We start from the raw sequence: 19,197 nt of genomic DNA on the forward strand, positions 1-19,197 counted from the left end.
TGCGCAACTCCCGGATACCGTAGGAATGCTTTGGGTGTACCAAACATCACAACGTAACTGGGTGGCTATAAAGGTGCACTACACGTATCTCCGAAAGTGTCTGTTGGGTTGGCACGAATCGAGACTGGGATTTGTCACTCCGTATGACGGAGAGGTATCTCTGGGCCCACTCGGTAATGCATCATCATAATGAGCTCAATGTGACTAAGGAGTTAGTCACGGGATCATGTGTTACAGAACGAGTAAAGAGACTTGCCGGTAACGAGATTGAACGAGGTATGGGGATACCGACGATCGAATCTCGGGCAAGTAACATACCGGTGGACAAAGGGAATTGTATACGGATTGATTGAATCCCCGACATCGTGGTTCATCCGATGAGATCATCATGGAACATGTGGGAGCCAACATGGGTATCCATATCCCGCTGTTGGTTATTGGCCGGAGAGATGTCTCTGTTGGGTTTTGTAGTAATTTCAAAAAAATTCCTACGCACACGCAAGATCATGGTGATGCATAGCAACGAGAGGGGAGAGTGCTGTCTACGTACCCACGCAGACCGACTGCGGAAGCGTTGACACAACGTAGAGGAAGTAGTCGTACGTCTTCACGATCCAACCGATCAAGCACCGAAACTACGGCACCTCCGAGTTCGAGCACACGTTCAGCTCGATGACGATCCCCGGACTTCGATCTAGCAAAGTGTCGGGAAAGAGTTCTGTCAGCACGACGGCGTGGTGACGATCTTGATGCACTACAGCAGCAGGGCTTCGCCTAAACTCCGCTACAGTATTATCAAGGAATATGGTGGCTGGGGGCACCGCACACGGCTAAGGAATAGATCACGTGGATCAACTTCTGTGTTCTAGGGTGCCTATGCCTCAGTATATAAAGGACTAGAGGGGGGAGGCTGGCCGGCCAAGGTGTGGCGCGCCAGGAGAGTCCTACTCCCTCTGGGAGTAGGATTCCCCCCCCCCCCAATCCTAGTTGGAATAGGATTCGCGGAGGGGGGAAAGAGAGAGAGGGGGCCGACCACCTCTCCTAGTCCTAATAGGACTAGGGGAAGGGGGAGGCGCGCAGCCCATGTAGGGCTGCCTCTTCTCTTTTCCACTAAGGCCCATCATGGCCCATTTAGCTCCCGGGGGGGGGGGGGGTCCGGTAACCTTCCCGGTACTCCGGTAAAATCCCGATTTCACCCGAAACACTTCCGATATCCAAACATAGGCTTCCAATATATCAATCTTTACGTCTCGACCATTTCGAGACTCCTCGTCATGTCCGTGATCACATCCGGGACTCTGAACAACCTTCAATACATCAAAATGCATAAACTCATAATATAACTGTCATCGAAACCTTAAGCGTGCGGACCCTACGGGTTCGAGAACAATGTAGACATGACCGAGACACGTCTCCGGTCAATAACCAATAGCGGGACCTGGATGCCCATATTGGCTCCTACATATTCTACGAAGATCTTTATCGGTCAGACCGCATAACAACATACGTTGTTCCCTTTGTCATCGGTATGTTACTTGCCCGAGATTCGATCGTCGGTATCCAATACCTAGTTCAATCTCTTTACCGGCAAGTCTCTTTACTCGTTCTGTAATACATCATCTCGCAACTAACTCATTAGTTGCAATGCTTGCAAGGCTTATGTGATGTGCATTACCGAGAGGGCCCAGAGATACCTCTCCGACAATCGGAGTGACAAAACCTAATCTCGAAATACGCCAACCCAACATGTACCTTTGGAGACACCTGTAGTACTCCTTTATAATCACCCAGTTACGTTGTGATGTTTGGTAGTACCCAAAGTGTTCCTCCGGTAAACGGGAGTTGCATAATCTCATAGTTATAGGAACATGTATAAGTCATGAAGAAAGCAATAGCAACATACTAAATGATCGGGTGCTAAGCTAATGGAATGGGTCATGTCAATCAGATCATTCTCTTAATGATGTGATCCTGTTAATCAAATAACAACTCATTGTTCATGGTTAGGAAACATAACCATCTTTGATTAACGAGCTAGTCAAGTAGAGGCATACTAGTGACACTTTGTTTGTCTATGTATTCACACATGTATTATGTTTCCGGTTAATACAATTCTAGCATGAATAATAAACATTTATCATGATTATAAGGAAATAAATAATAACTTTATTATTGCCTCTAGGGCATATTTCCTTCAGTCTCGGTCATGTCTGCATGGTTCCCGAACCCGTAGGGTCTACACACTTAAGGTTCGGTGACGCTAGAGTTGTTATGGGAAATAGTATGTGGTTTCCGAAGGTTGTTAGGAGTCCCGGATGAGATCCTAGACATCACGAGGAGTTCCAAAATGGTTCGGAGGTAAAGATTTATATATGGGAAGTCCAGTTTCAGTAACCGGAATAGTTTCAGGGGTTTTCGGTATTGTACCGGGACCACCGAAAGGTGTCCGGGGGTCCACCGGGTGGGGCCACCTGCCCCGGGGGACTTAATGGGATGAACAAGGGTGAGAACCAGCCCCCTAGTGGGATGGTGCGCCCCCAAGGGCCCAAGGCGCCTAGGGTTGGAAAACCTAGGGGGTGGCGGCGCCTCCCACCAAACTTGGGGGCAAGTCCCCCCCTTGGCCGTCGCCCCCCTTGTAGATGGGATCCAAGGGGGCCGGCCCCCTCTCCCCTTCCCCTATAAATAGTGGGGGTGGGAGGGCTGCCACACCCTTTCCCTGGCGCAGCCCCTCCCTCCTCCAACACCTCCTCCTCCGTAGAGCTTGGCGAAGCCCTGCAGAAAAACCGCAAGCTCCACCACCATGTCGTCGTGTTGCCGGAGCTCTCCCTCAACTTCTCCTCCCCCCTTGATGGATCAAGAAGGAGGAGACGTCCTCGGGTTGTAGTGTGTTGAACGCGGAGGCGCCGTCCGTTCAGCGCTAGATCGGATCTTCCGCGATTTGAATCGCCGCGAGTACGACTCCATCAACCGCGTTCTTGCAACGCTCCCGCTTAGCGATCTTCATGGGTATGAAGATGCACTCCCTCTCTCGTGCGCGTTGCTAGCATCTCCTAGATTGATCTTGGTGACACGTAGGAATTTTTTTTGAATTATTGCTACTGAAAGAAATATGCCCTAGAGGCAATAATAAAGTTATTATTTATTTCCTTATTTCATGATAAATGTTTATTATTCATGCTAGAATTGTATTAACCGGAAACATAATACATGTGTGAATACATAGACAAACAGAGTGTCACTAGTATGCCTCTACTTGACTAGCTCGTTAATCAAAGATGGTTATGTTTCCTAACCATAGACAAAGAGTTGTTATTTGATTAACGGGATCACATCATTAGGAGAATGATGTGATTGACTTGACCCATTCCGTTAGCTTAGCACTCGATCGTTTAATATGTTACTATTGCTTTCTTCATGACTTATACATGTTCCTATGACTATGAGATTATGCAACTCCCGTTTACCGGAGGAACACTTTGTGTGCTACCAAACATCACAACGTAACTGGGTGATTATAAAGGAGCTCTACAGGTGTCTCCAAAGGTACATGTTGGGTTGGCGTATTTCGAGATTAGGATTTGTCACTCCGATTGTCGGAGAGGTATCCCTAGGCCCTCTCGGTAATGCACATCACATAAGCCTTGCAAGCATTGCAACTAATGAGTTAGTTGTGATATGATGTATTACGGAACGAGTAAAGAGACTTGCCGGTAACGAGATTGAACTAGGTATTGAGATACCGACGATTGAATCTCGGGCAAGTAACATACCGATGACAAAGGGAACAACGTATGTTGTTATGCGGTCTGACCGATAAAGATCTTCATAGAATATGTGGGAGCCAATATGAGCATCCAGGTTCCGCTATTGGTTATTGACCGGAGACGTGTCTCGGTCATGTCTACATTGTTCTCGAACCCGTAGGGTCCGCATGCTTAAGGTTTCGATGACAGTTATATTATGAGTTTATGAGTTTTGATGTACCGAAGTTAGTTCGTAGTCCCGGATGTGATCACGGACATGACGAGGAGTCTCGAAATGGTCGAGACATAAAGATTGATATATTGGACGGCTATATTCAGACACCGGAAGTGTTTCGGGTGATTTCGGAGAAAACCGGAGTGCCGGAGGGTTACCGGAACCCCCCCGGGAGAAGTAATGGGCCTTATGGGCCCTAGTGGAGAGAGAGAGAGGGGCGGCCAGGGTGGGCCGCGCGCCCCCTCCCCCTCTGGTCCGAATTGGACTAGGAGAGGGGGGCGGCGCCCCCCTTTCCTTCTCCCTCTCCCCCTTCCTTTCCCCCTCCTAGTAGGAGTAGGAAAGAGGGGAGTCCTACTCCTACTAGGAGGAGGAGGACTCCTACTAGGAGGAGGAGGACTCCTCCTCCTTGGCGCGCCCTAGGGCCGACCGGCCTCCCCCCTTGCTCCTTTATATACGGGGGCAGGGGGCACCCCTAGACACACAAGTTGATCCTCGTGATCGTTTTCTTAGCCGTGTGCGGTGCCCCCTTCCACCATACTCCTCGATAATATTGTAGTCGTGCTTAGGCGAAGCCCTGCGACAGTTGAACATCAAGATCGTCACCACGCCGTCGTGCTGACGGAACTCTTCCCCGACACTTTGCTGGATCGGAGTCCGGGGATCATCATCAAGCTGTACGTGTGCTAGAACTCGGAGGTGTCGTAGTTTCGGTGCTTGATCAATTGGACCGTGAAGACGTACGACTACATCAACCGCGTTGTCATAACGCTTCCGCTGTCGGTCTACAAGGGTACGTAGATCACACTCTCCCCTCTCGTTGCTATGCATCACCATGATCTTGCGTGTGCGTAGGAATTTTTTTGAAATTACTACGTTACCCAACAGCTATGTTCCCCAAGTGGCATCATGAGCTAGGTCTATGCGTAGATTCTATGCACGAGTAGAACACAAGTAGTTGTGGGCGATGGTTTGTTCAATTTGCTTACTGTTACTAGTCCTATCTTGATTCGGTGGCATTGTGGGATGCAGCATCCCGGACCGACCTTACACGTACGCTTACGTGAGACAGGTTCCACCGTCTGACATGCACTTGTTGCATAAGGTGGCTAGCGGATGTCTGTCTCTCCCACTTTAGTCGGATCGGATTCGATGAAAATGGTCCTTATGAAGGGTAAATAGCAATTGGCATATCACTGTTGTGGCTTTTGCGTAGGTAAGAAACATTCTTGCTAGAAACCCATAGCAGCCACGTAAAACATGCAACAACAATTAGAGGACGTCTAACTTGTTTTTGCAGGGTATGCTATGTGATGTGATATGACCAAAAGGATGTGATGAATGATATATGTGATGTTTGAGATTGATCATGTGCTTGTAAGGAATCACGACTTGCATGTCGATGAGTATGACAACCGACAGGAGCCATAGGAGTTGTCTTAATTTATAGTATGACTTGTGTGTCAATGAAAACGCCATGTAATTACTTTACTTTATTGCTAACCGTTAGCCATAGTAGTAGAAGTAATAGTTGGCGAGACAACTTCATGAAGACACAATGATGGAGATCACGGTGTCATGCCGGTGACGAAGGTGATCATGCCGCGCCTCAAAGATGGAGATCAAAGGCGCAAGATGATATTGGCCATATCATGTCACTTTATGATTTGCATGTGATGTTTGTGATGTTTACATCTTATTTGCTTAGAATGGTGGTAGCATAAATGAGATGATCCCTCACTAAAATTTTAAGAAAGTGTTTCCCCTAACTGTGCACCGTTGCGAAGGTTCGTTGTTTCGAAGCACCACGTGATGATCGGGTGTGATAGATTCTTACGTTCGCATACAACGGGTGTAAGCCAGATTTACACATGCAAAACACTTAGGTTGACTTGACGAGCCTAGCATGTACAGACATGGCCTCAGAACACGAGAGACCGAAAGGTCGAACATGAGTCATAGTAGATACGATCAACATGGAGATGTTCACCGATGATGACTAGTCCACAACTGGTTCTTAAGAACATCTCCTTTGTGTGTTTGCTGAAAATCCTGCCATATATGCCTAACACAGTGTCTGTGCTCTACATCAGGAAAGTGCTGCCTCACTCCCTTGATCAGCCCCTTTTGCTTGTCTGACATTATAGTCCATGGCTCTGTGTTTAGAATTCCCAGGTCACTCTTCAGATTTGACAGAAACTATTTCCATGTGTCAGTGTTCTCTACCTCAACAACTGCAAAAGCTAGAGGGTAAATGCAGTCATTAGGATCCATGCCAACAGCACACAACATAACACCTCCATACTTTGTCTTCAGGTGGCATTCATCCAAACAAATGACAGGCCTACAGGCTTGCATGAAACCCCTTTTGCAGGCATCCAGAGAGAAATAACAACTTCCAAATATGTCATCACTGACACCCACATAGAAAGAACTGGCTGGGTTTGATCTTCTGAATTCTTGTGCATAATCTCACATGTTGTTGTACTGCTCCAACTCATCTCCTTCAATGACTTTCTTCACTAGCCTCTTAGCCCTTCTGAGCTTGCTCCTTGTTGCTGTCATGTTCCAATCTTTCTGAACCACCATTGCAAATTTTTTCATATTCATGTTTTCATCTGCTCTGAAAGAATCAACATATTTTCTAGCCATAAAAGGAGCAGCGAATGACTTAACACACCATTTCTTTATGCATGTATGCTTTGGGTTGTATTTCTTGATCATGAAGTAGTTGATTCTCCCATCAAATGATGCAGACAAGGTCCAAGGGCACCCATCTTCACAAATGGCATTGAGTCTTTTCCTATCATTTCTGGGGCGTTTGATGTCAACTCTCTCCTGACAGCTGTACTCTTTGATAGCTTTCCTCAGGAACTCAATAGATCCAAAGGTCTGGCCAACTTGAAACTGTGGTTTAGTCAGGTCTTCCTCTCTAAAACTTTTAAATTCAGCTTCACCTTATCTTCATCAGAAGAAGGCAGACACATATCAACATCTTCAGTAGGATCATCATGTTCTACTTGCACTGCTTCACCTTTACCTTTCTCACAATCAACATTTCTGTCAAATAATTCATCATCATCTTCAAGATCAATGTCTGAATCAACAAGCTGAGGATTGTATTCTTCATCTGAACCATGTATTACTAAATCACCAACTACATCTGCTGCATCCATGTTCAAAAACCTACAGGATTTTCTGGCCCTAAACCCAAACTGAGATGAAAGGTAAGTAGTTCCTGGCTGGGGTGGACTTGGTATGAAATAATCTTCTTCTTCTGCTCCATTTTCTAACTCTGCTTCATCTTGCTCATGCTCTTGATCATACTGAGGCAGCTCCTGTTCCACTTGAGGGAGCTCAGCCTGCTCCTGTTCCACTAGAGTGAGCTCAGCCTGCTCCTCTTGCTACTATTGTGCCTGCTCCTTTTGCTGCTGGTGTGCCTTCTCCTTCTTTGGCCTAATGCCACTGAACCTGGAAATTGGAGGATCCTCATCATCAGAGTGAACAAGAACATGAGAAATAAATGATCTCATGCTCTCATCATGATCAAGGAAAATCTGTTGGAAGTGATTGCCATTCAGAGCACAATCCTTCATGTTTTCTGTTATAGTGTTGTCCCCTATCTTAATTTCTCTTAATCCATTCCTATACACTGTCAATCCAGGAACACACCAATAAGCATTGATCTTGCCCTCAAACTCATATCCAATTTCCTCCACTAGACTGGCAACAACATTAGGTGTCCAATTATCCATGTCACAGTAATCATACCAAATGGAGTGACCTTTGTGATAATCCATATGCTTGCTAGCACAAAGAAAATAGCCACCATGTATGACCTCAACAGAGAAGTGGTTGCTTAAGGGTCCTGCAAAACAATCAAAGTGAAAAAAGTTCAGACATTTCAGACAAAGGCAAATGCAGAGAGGTTCAAACAATACAGAATTCAGACTTTTTCAGAAAGAAAAGCAGAGATTCCTGGCCTCCAATTAACAAATGTATGATCTTACAGGTCATAAAGCAACCATTTTTGGTAAACCAGAGCTAATGTAATTACAAATTAAAACAATTCTACACACCAAGTCAACTCTGACACTAAAATCAACCTTTACTGCTTAAACCCTAGGCCCATGGACCCATGAAAAATTGGGGAAGAAAGAACCCTAACCACTCCAGGTCTCTACAAACACCACAACAACTATGAATCCCCCATCCTAACATAGGACGCAACCCTATTTTTTGGCCTGCCACTAAGTTCATCAAGAATTGCTAAAACCCTACCACCCACACCCAATCCGTCAGAAAGTACAACAAAAGCCCAAACCCTAGCTCGTACGCGCAATTGATCCCACCAGGAACTCTTTACAGGAGCTAAATTATACAGATCGAGCACCAGAGCTGCTGGCGACGGCGATGTACCGTACAGGGGTGGCGAGGCATCATCATGATGACGCGTAGGAGCAAGAGGGACGTCTCGCAGGGCCCTCCCGAACGGCACGGACGGCGGCAGCTCAGCGTTCGACGACGTGCTCATCGAGCTGTCGTCGATGCCGACGAGCTCGGAGGACCTCGGCAGGGACGACGAGCAGAGAGGGTGCGAGAGGAGAGGGAGACAGCGAGCGGGTGCGGGAGGAGAGGGAGGCAACGAGCTGGTGCGGTCCGACCAGGTGGGATGGTTTAATGGTCATGGCATTTTTGCAACCCCCCGGATCGACTACGTGTCGGTCAAAGCGAGCTGGCGGCCGCTGACTCGGCCAAGTCAGCAAATACATACACGAAATCATACAAATGGACCAAAGTGAACCCCTCGCGCAAGTATGTGAACCGTAGTTAAGGTATTTTGAAGTAGTGGTACCAAACTGTCACCCGGCTCAAGTTTGATGACGTACAGTTAATTTTTCTCATCATGTAACCATCCTAATCCTATTACTAGCACACATGCCCGTGCGTTGCAACGGAAAGAAAATTGATTTGTCCACTAAAACACCCATCAGCACAACACGGTGGGGCAGGGAAGCGCATGTCGAGGTATAAAAGAAATAGATATCATGTTTTAATGTCTATTATTGTTGTGCATGCATGTGTGGATATTGAATTGATATTTTTGAATATTCAAATGCATTTTTTGCATTATTTGGACTTGGTCCAAACACAAGCATTTCAAGTAGAAGGTATTCTCTAAAAAATACACACACATCTCGTATCGCACTCCAAGCTCGTGCAACATCTTCACATATTTAAGCTTGTTGATCTTTCCATAATTATTATTATAATACTTGTTCTAATTTATTTTCCACTGCATCATGTCATGATGCTTTAGCTTGTAATGAGGTTGTTCAAACCCTCAACTTGAACTAAAAATTGCATGGATCTTTGATCTATTTAAATTGAAGGAATTCACATGATGGTTCTCTTAGCTTCCCAATATTATTAGGGAGCTAAAATAAATTACTCAATTATATGGAAATTACACATAAACACACTTGCAATTTAAATCCTTTTTGTTTCTAGATATTTTTTAATCCTGGCCTATTCTCCAATTCAAGTTGTGGAGCTTTGATATATGTGAGAGTAGCCACATGCAAATTTTTGCCTCAATCAGAAATTATTTGAGGGGAATCTGTTCCTCTATTTTTCTTTTCTGAAAAATGGGAATCTGTTTAGCACTGCGCGGTGGGCCGGCCCCAGTGGGCGCAGCAGCACCCAATAGCCCAAATAGTGCCAGCCGGCCCTAATTGGCTAAACTGGCTGAACCGGCCCAGCTGCAACCACCCCCGCTAACCACCCTAGGCTCTAGGGGAGAGCGTCTGCTCGATCCCCCGGTCAGTCCCTTCGTTCGATCCCCACGTCGCCGCCGCGAAGGCACGTCGCCCGCTACAGCGAGCCGCCGCTCTTCCCCGTCAAGCTCCCTTCCTTCCCCTCCTCCTAGGTCGTTTCCCTCTTCTTCTCCTTACATGGCCTCTCTTCCCTTGCACCCTTATTTTCCTCTGCAGCTCTCCTCTGGAGACTGGCGCCCATGGCAACCATCGGCTGAGCAACCACGCATAGCGTCGTCGACCTCCATCTCCAGCAGCATTCCACCCCCTCTGTCCTGCTTCGACTCCACCCCTTTCATTCAATCCCTCTTTCTCTGCCTCGCCACGCCGGCCGGCAACATGTGAAGGGAAGCAGTAGCCCAGTGATGCAATCGGTTGTGCTGCTGCTGTTGTCTTTACTGATTTCCGAGGCTTCTTCCTCTACCGAGTTAATTTATTTATTTTTTTCCTTCTGAGTAATTTCTTTGTTCCCTTCTGGATTTCAGGCTGCTTGTTGATTCTCTATGTCGTACCGTACGTATATAAACTGGTCAGATTATATGTGAAAGAGCAAGGTGGGGTTTTAACCCTAACCAGGCTAGTACAATAGATTGCTACGTATAAGTGATGCATTACCGCACATCCTCCTTCGACGATCCTCTACTCGTGGACCAGCGCTGTCGCCTCCATGATCCTATTCGTGTGCAGCGCCGGAGCCTCCCCAATCCCGATTCATATAGCAAAAATTAGTGTGGCAGATTCGTCATAGTACAGAGGCACACATCTAGGCTGGGCAGGACGTGGATTTTTAGAGCATATGCACCCAGGCCCTGCTATCCTAGCTCTCCAATATTGCTTTAAGATCCGTGTGACACAACTAAGTTTCTATATGAAATTTTCTCTTTTTTGCTTCTTCCACATAGAACATATCTTGAAGTTGAAACCTATGCAGGATGGCAAAGCTTTCTAATTAGAATCTAGGATAAATCTTTCAGAATTTTTTGTCCGACGTAAATACTAAAAATATGATTTTTTAATCAAACAAAACGTATTTTGTATATTTATGTTTGACAAAAAAGTCTGAACGATTTATCCTACATTCTACTCAGAAAGCTTTGCCACGCTGCATAGGTTTGAACTTCAAGATATATTCTATGTGGGAGAAACAAAAAAGAGAAACGTATTTGCACGAATCTTAAAGCAGGACATGAATGGCTAGATAGAGAGGGCCTGGGTGCATATGCTCTAATATATATTTTCGAGGCTGGGCATCCTAGGATCGATCAAAGCAGGGTTCTGAGCAGTCGAGGAGGACATGGCGCCTGAGTAGTGCAGGACTAAGTCGAGGAGTTGCGGGTACGAGCGATGGATGTGGATGCCGGACGTTGCTATCGCTGTTGGGCACCGCCGCTGTGACCTTTGGGTTCGCATCTCGCTGTGACACCATGTTTTCGTCAGTGTTAGAGGCCGGCACCATGGGCATGCCGTGGTACCTCGAACGGAGCGGACTGAGCGAGTACTTTCTGATGTACATATACGACGCGATTCGTCGGCCCGTACTTTCGGCTAACAATACACACATACGTATTGACTGAAGATCCTACGTGCCAAGCTAGCTAGAGCTAGCTGGATGGATTCCTGGGCTAGTTAGGACATGCACGCTCGTGTAACACCACGATGCCCGCTTGATCGATCTTGAGGATACACGCATACGACATACGTATTGACTGGGATCCTAAGTGCCAAGCTAGCTAGCTGCTGGATGGATTTCTTGGCTAGCACACGCATGTTTTGTAACACCATGACGCTGGCTTGATCAATCTTGAGGCTAGCTATGTACCGATCAGCAACGCGAACCCTCTTTTATAATGGACTTTTGGTTGGGCTGAACTTTTTCTCAAATCTTGGAGTAGGTAAGGTGCAGCGGCCGATACAGTATCGAATAATCCCACCTCGTAGGAACCAGGCAGAAGACCACATACGGATGACGCATCACGGATGAAAACCAAAGAAAAAAAGTAACGTAGGACCAACTAACTAAGCGAGAAAAAACCAAGAATATCACCTCTTTTTAGAAATCAAGAATATCATCTTCCTTTAATAATAGGTATAGATATAAATATAGATATAAATATATAGATATAGATATAGATATAGATGATCTCCAGCCTTTGCCTGCCTGAAGCAGTGAGGCATACAGTAGCTCATTCCATGTGTCCGGCACGCCTGGCAGGCACAGTCCTGCTTGGTCGCGGCCGCCGCCAGCAATCTTTTGTAATGGAATGTATTTGTGTTCCTTTCCAAAAAAAATAATCGTAAACGTCCGCCGCCCCGTCCCCCGTGTTCGTTTAGTAGAAACCCTAACTTAAAGTGCGGCGGCGGCGGCGGCGGCGAGCATACTAGCGGCAGGCCTGGTTAGCAATCTCAATCCCCAAAAAGGAGAGATCGATGGCGGCTGGAGGCGGGGGAGGCGAGGTGCTGACGCCTCGTGACTTGGCGATGGAAGAGATGGATCCGCAGCCTGGCGTTTTCTCCGAAGCAGAGATCCTGAGGATGGAGATTGCGTCCCTGGTGAACTTGCTCAGGGAGAAGCAGTCTGACGTTCTTTCGCTCGATCCTGAGATGGTGAGGAAAATCACGTCCCTGAGGAGCGAGATCGCGTGCCAGAAGTTGGCAAGGAGGTTCCGGAGGTCAAACGCACAGTGCCGCGGAGGCGTAAAAAGTTCTCTGCAGTGCCGAGGGTCGGGCAGAAGAAGGAGATCATGGCCGATCAGGAGAGCATGGATCTGCCCAACTCCGATACGCAGAGTGTGAGCTCCCAAGTCAGTTGCATCTCCGAGCAGATGCCCGAGCGCTGCCAACACAAGGAGATCGACTCGGAGAGAATCAAACCAGCCTCCAGATTCGAATCCAACTTCGAGCATGTGCATTTACCCTACGGTGGCGAGGACGAGGGGGGGCGCGTAAACGGCCAAGTCAGTTGTATATTGGAGCAGGCGGAGGCCTTGTGCGACGAGATGGCATCTATTCTGGGCAAAACCTCCTATTACGATGTCTCCAATCTGTTTCACATTGCGTATAGATTTCTGAACATCTCCAGGAGTATATACGATTATACCTGCAATGCTGATAAACAGACGGCTGACCAATATGCTGAGGACCAGAGGACCAAGGAGCATGTGGAGATGACTGATCAGGTGGACAAAGGCAAATCCAGCACCCACTGTCTTAACCAGAGGAGCAAGGAAGAGGTGGATGAATCTGCAACAGATTTGACAATGGACCTTTGTAAATCAAACATGGAGACGCACCAGATGGCTGCTGATAGCCAGATGACAGATGACAAAGATGAACATTTTGTGGCAGCAGATCTGATAAGTGGTCTTTCCAACCAGATGACTGTGCACTGTTATGAGAACCAGAGTACTGTGGAGTACGTGGAGATGATTGATCTCACGGTGGGCAAAGGCCAATCAAGCACGGAGACGCATGCGTTGAGGATGATGGACCAAGGAAAATCAAGCAATGAAGGCAAATCAAGTAACGAAGGCAAATCAAGCACGGAGACGCGTGCGTTGAGGATGATGGACCAAGGAAAATCAAGTAGTGAAGGCCAATCAAGTAACGAAAGCAAATCAAGCATGGAGACGCATGCCTCGAGGATGATGGACCAAGGCAAAAAATCAAGCTTTAGGATGGTGCTGGATTGCGATGAGAATGGTATGCCCAACTTGTGCAAATATTACGAGATGCTCGAATGTGAGGATGCGGAGGAGGAAGATGAGGAGATGACTCCGAAGGGTGTAAGGATGTATAACAAATTCCGTAAGGAGCTATTAGAGATGGAAGCTGGCTTACGCAAGGACCGGGAGCAGGATCAAAAGGACGCGCTGAGGTAGGAGCATGATCAAATTGACACACCGAGCTGTTACACAATGGACCCGATCCCCTTCTCACTTCAGGACGAGGCAGAGGAGACTGAGGAGGCGGAGGAGACGGAATTCACAAAATCAGACACGGAGGAGATGGAGATGGCGGACAAGTTGTTTGCTTTAGGGCGTAAAGGCTGGGAATCTGCATAGGGAGACGACTGCGGTAACTTCGAAGACAGGAGTAAGTAAACATAAAATCCGTCGATTCCTTCTCATCTTATTAGTCTTCCAAAACAATGGCAACACAGTCAGATTCGTCCCTTCCTATCTTCTTTCCTTGTATGAGTAAGTAAATAATTGATGTTACAACATGTCTTAACATTTGGATTAACTTGCTGCTGCAGCCGTATTGAGTCCTATGCACTTTACATATTGCACGCCGGGACTGATCCCGTATGCTGCTCGCACTGTGAGCACCTTGCAAATCTACTCCGTGAAGATTGTTGGAACAGATGGAAAGTTGAAGTTGCCACTCCATGTTTATGGGATTGTCGCTGCCCGAGATGCCGTGGACTACAACCGCAACATTCTCTTCTCTTGGCGAAGGGAAAACTGCCAAAAACTCACTCCAGAGGCATGTACCATATTACATAGTATTTCTCGTAATTTCCCCCTTTTCTTCCTGCATGTGCATTCGTTCATTCGATTCAACTATAATGATGATTATGATGCCTGCAGGATCCTTTTTTGCGCTTGACTGGCCTGTCCCGTGCAATTGTGGCTGTGTACCATGTTGATTTTGAAGTCCAACTGAAAGTAAAGGGCTCATCAAGGTCTCGCGACAGAGCATTGATGAGTCATTGCTTTACTTACGCCGGTGGTTACCATGAAGGTTTACATACCACGTTCTCCAGCAACAGCTTTTGCACAGTAGAGTTTAGCTATGAGCGACTTACAGAAACAGTCCAGGCTACTATCTTGAGTGCGCGTGTTGTTGAAGGGGCGCCTTGGCCTTTTGAATATGGCGGACGGATTATGTGCTCCTCGCCACCACAGGAAGTTACGGACTCCCTATCCAGGCAAGTTGTGTTGGTTGATTCTCATCGTTCTGATGATGGTGGAGAAATGCCAATGGGCTCGGATGGTTACCTTGATCTGTCAAGGCATGTTGTTTCTGTAGAACTTGAAGAAAGCCTGCAGTTTGTCATACAAGCCTACTCACAGTCTGGTGATGCTATTGCTAGACAAGGTAGTGTCAGGTTCAGGACCAAATACTGCAACATAAGTCGAGCGATATGTGAGATTGATGACTCTAAGGTGGAGATAACTGTCGCTTGGTCCCAACTTGCTAAGCACAAGAGGGATATCCTCTTAGAAGGACATGTTTGACGGCTCTTGTGCCGTGGATGTTGTCGACTGCAGAATTATTTGTCTTTGATTAGTAAATCTGTCATGTACCTGTTGCCCAATTTTATCTGTTTCTGTCTTACATGTGGTTTGCAAAACTGCAGAATTATTTCTCTTTAATTAGTTAATCTGTCCAACTATTTGCGAATCGACTAATGTTATCCGACTATTTGTGTCTACTACAACTTATTATGCTATATGTGAAGTACTGCCTCTGTAAAGTAATATGAGACCTTTTAGATCACTAAAGTAGTGATCTAAAGTCTTGTATTAGTAAATAGGAGTTAGTAATTGCCTAACTGGACATTGTATTTGAGGTTAAAATGGAATATAATGTACTGCCAGAGTGCCAGTATACACAAAGAAATAAGGCACTGACAATTCATGGCTGAAACTGAAGTGTCAATTATTACTTTATTATACAACCACTCACTCCAAGATGGGGCTTTGCATAGAGGTGAAACCAACACCAGACCAAGAACCCTTCCCTCTACTTTGTCTAGGATAATATATAAAGCAAATTGTTAGCCAAAGTCAAATAGCAAGCTTTAATACCTAATCGTGCAAACACGTACTGCAAAGAAGATAAGCATATAGGCACCGGCGGTGACACCCATGCACATCACAGACCCTAAACTGCAAGAGAAATGACACAATAACATCAGAGAACTCCTTTAGGCACCAACAGAATACAAAAAAAGGAAGCCAATTATTACCTGAAGAAATCAAGAACATCCGCCAACTGATACGCGAGCTTATCAACATATAGCTCATGTACATCTGATGGAATTGGAGCTGCTCCCAACTGTAAGACAACAGATGCCATGAAAGACAAACATGTAAGAACTGGAGGTAATAGGGACAGAATAGTAAATGACTATGTTAAATATGGAGGAACATATGATGATGACTGACCTCATGGCATTGAGGAGTAATATGGTAAATACAAACATTGTGAAGCAACAGGAATGCAACCTGTGAGCAGAAGAACAATCCTTGGAAGCAGGACATGTCTACCAAACAGGAATACAACACATGAGCTACCTTGTTATAGCAAAATTTATAACAGCAACCACGAAGAAAATGATATCACTTCATCTTCTTCTCCTTACACAGAGAAGGATACAGATCCGTATCCGGAGATGAGCACAAGACACCCATCTGGTCCTTGATCGACTCACGAACAAAAGTGAGCCCATAAATAGGAGGTACAAAAAGAAAGGGAACAGAGTGTGAGTCCGAAGAACCACATAAAGAGCCACGAATCGATTCTCACCTGATAGCTTGATTGTTCACAAGGGCCATAGCACAAAATCAAATCCATGAGTATGTATGCATGGACTTTAGCCATAAATACGTGGACAAAAATTAAGCACCGGCTAGAACCACAAAAAATCAAAATAAAACATGACATCGAGAGCACATCTTGCCACGACATAACAACAAACAGGCTATAAGCAGATTAACATCAACAACAAACCAACGAACAACATCACACCAACAACCATCTATACAGTCGCACATGACCAAGCGGCCAACGTGAATGGGAGATGACAACCATCTCATTCATAAAGCAGAAGAGACCGGAAACACACGAGGCAACGACACTGAGAAACACAGACTTCACACAAAAAAGTACCAGAGAATCTTTATTAATACCCAGCTAGCACATATCACCAATTTGATCAACACAAAAAGGGTTGTTAGGAATCTCACAACCTGCTTATTCCTTTTCCAGTACTAAGCAAGCTACCAGAGTTGGCTTACTGTACTTACCACATGAGCGCACACTGCTATTCTGGGCAGGCACCAAAATAATTACAAGATCAGGTCTAAATACAGGACTTCCTTCCTTGGCATGCACCAAACTGGGGAACACCACGGCCATATCATTAATTTTTGTGGGTCGTTTATTTTTCTCTCGGTACCAACACTAACCTGATTCTTACTGGACAAATAAAAATTACACAGAAAATAAATCTAACAAATCCTGCACCGTAGGCCGATGCTAAATACTATGTAACCAGCTGATTAATTCCTTCAGGAACCAAACGGATGTAGCTTTACTCCAACGATCTACTATTTCAATTAGGCTCATCGGTTCTTGCTTGCAAAAAAAAGGGTCTGTGCTGAAATTCAACCCAACTGAGAGCCCTACCAGTAGCACAATCAGCATGGTGATGGCGCTCGTATGAAATCGGTAGCCAACAAGGGAAAACTTGATCGACCCCCCAAAAAAAAGACGCCTGTGTTGGGAGCGATACCTGACTGCAGGAGAAATTCTTTCGACGCCGACACAACAGTCACGAACACGGAGGACCCGCAGCAGGCGGACGCGGCAACAACCGTAAGGAGGGATAGCCGATGAAGGACACACGTGACACCTGGAGCTGAAACATGGAGGAAACAAATTGGAGGCGGCGGCTCAGATGTACGGCTTGGCGTCGCCGGAACCCACAACCAGAAGCAGCGCCAGTTCCCCGCCACGCGGTTCCCAGACACCTCACCGGCGCACTCGACGCCGCGGAGGCTGTCCGAGCCCAGGCCTCCTTGCCGGCGGCGTCGCGGCGCGGACGGGAAGCCTGGCCCCGCGAGGACGCTGCCACGGTCGGGGGCGCGGGTATGCGCCAAGCGCCGACCCTCCTCATCGCCGCCGTTTTCCGTGAGGTAGGGGTGAAGGGGAAGCAGTGGCGGCGGCGGTGAGGCAGAGGAGAAACGAGAAGAGGAGAGGTTGCGTGTGGGGATGGAGAGAGCGTGGAGTGCGGGGTTGGGCCGCGTGTGTGAGGCCTTCTTTACTGCGCCCATCAGAAATTATCGAGCGACAAAACAGTGCCCTCGCCAGCCCCTGATGCCCACGTGGACACACGCTCGTTGCTCGGTTCTTTACTGCGCCCATCAAAAGATAAAAGAAGGATGTTCCACCGAGCCTTCTCAGAGCTCAGCGACTCTCGGCCGTTGGATCGTTTCCTTTGATGTGTTTTCGTCCGTTGGATCAAGATTTGGAGAAACCTAGGCCGTCGGATCTGGAGTTGCACTGCTGGAATGAATAGTAATGGTAGTAAAATGTAAATATCATGCCCCCACCAGAGCATTTTGGTCATTTCGCGTGGTGGGGGTATAAAAGGGGGGCGCTCCGGCGGAGACCTAGCCGCCTCCTCCTCTCTCCCTTCCTCCCGCAGCCGCCTCCCTCCCTCCTTCCCGCGCGCCTCCTCTCCTCCCCCCGCCTCCCGCAGCCACATCGCCGCCGCCACCCGCCTTCCCACGCCGTCGGCGGCCAGATCCACCGCAACAAAGCCCCCGCCTCCCTCCCCAACGACGATGAGCAGCAACGGAGGGAGGACGAGGAGCACGGCGGCGGCGGGAGCGGGGAGGAGCAGCAGCAGGGCAAGGCGGCGTGTTGCGCCGTCTCGCGTCTCCTCTCCTCCGACCACGCCGCCGTGCTGCGCGACGGCGAGTGGGCGTCCTCGTCATCTCCTTCACCCTCCATCGCGGCGGCCTGCTCTCCTGTCCATCTCCATCGCCGCGGAGGAGGAGATCCAGGCGGAGCGCTCCGCTATCTCCATCGCCGCGGCCCGCCCTCCTGTCCGCGTCTCCCGCGGCTGCTCCTCTGGAAGGAGGAGCAGCCCGAAGGCTGCCTCTACAACAACAGCAGCAGCGGAATCACATCCCACAGGCACCAAAAGGCGGTCGGAAGGAGGCGAGCGGCCACCACCAACACACTCGCCGCTGACGCCGGCTGCGACGAACGGATCCTGGTCGTCCCCGTCTCCTTCACATCAGATCCGTCAAGGTCCAGCAGATGACATCATGGGTGGCGTGCGGATGGGCACGGAGCCACGGACACACACCTTTATGGCGACCCCAACGCCGCCGCCGTCTCGGCGCTCCTCGCATCCCGCTCCGACGGCGACAAGTTCGACGCACTGAAACACCTCCTCGCCCTCATCGCGCAAGACCTTGACGTCTCCTACCTCTTCCCGCAGGTCCGCCCCCTTCCTCTCTTCTTGTCTTGTCTCACCCGGATTCCGGTGACTGAATTGCGTGCGTGTGTGCTTGCTGCGCAGGCGGTCAAGAACATGGTGGCGCAGCCGCTTGAGCTGAAGACGCTCGTCCCGTCTACCTCTACCTCTGCCTGTTCCACTACGCCG

The 19,197-nt window shown here is 47.8% G+C and overlaps 1 protein-coding gene across 1 annotated transcript; it reads right to left on the minus strand.

The window, feature by feature from the left end:
- Positions 1–13,888: 13,888 nt before the first annotated feature.
- LOC123189754 (uncharacterized) lies at positions 13,889–17,854 on the minus strand. Its single transcript, XM_044602246.1, has 7 exons — positions 17,314–17,854; positions 15,965–16,062; positions 15,766–15,854; positions 15,605–15,685; positions 14,792–14,836; positions 14,599–14,713; positions 13,889–14,452 (listed from the first exon to the last, which is right to left on the minus strand). The coding sequence occupies exons 1-7, from the start codon at positions 17,852–17,854 to the stop codon at positions 14,366–14,368; spliced, it is 1,056 nt and encodes a 351-aa protein (XP_044458181.1). The 3' UTR covers positions 13,889–14,365.
- Positions 17,855–19,197: the final 1,343 nt, after the last annotated feature.

This window comes from Triticum aestivum, chromosome 2A (genome assembly GCF_018294505.1).
Source record: "Triticum aestivum cultivar Chinese Spring chromosome 2A, IWGSC CS RefSeq v2.1, whole genome shotgun sequence".
Classification (NCBI taxonomy): Eukaryota; Viridiplantae; Streptophyta; class Magnoliopsida; order Poales; family Poaceae; genus Triticum; species Triticum aestivum.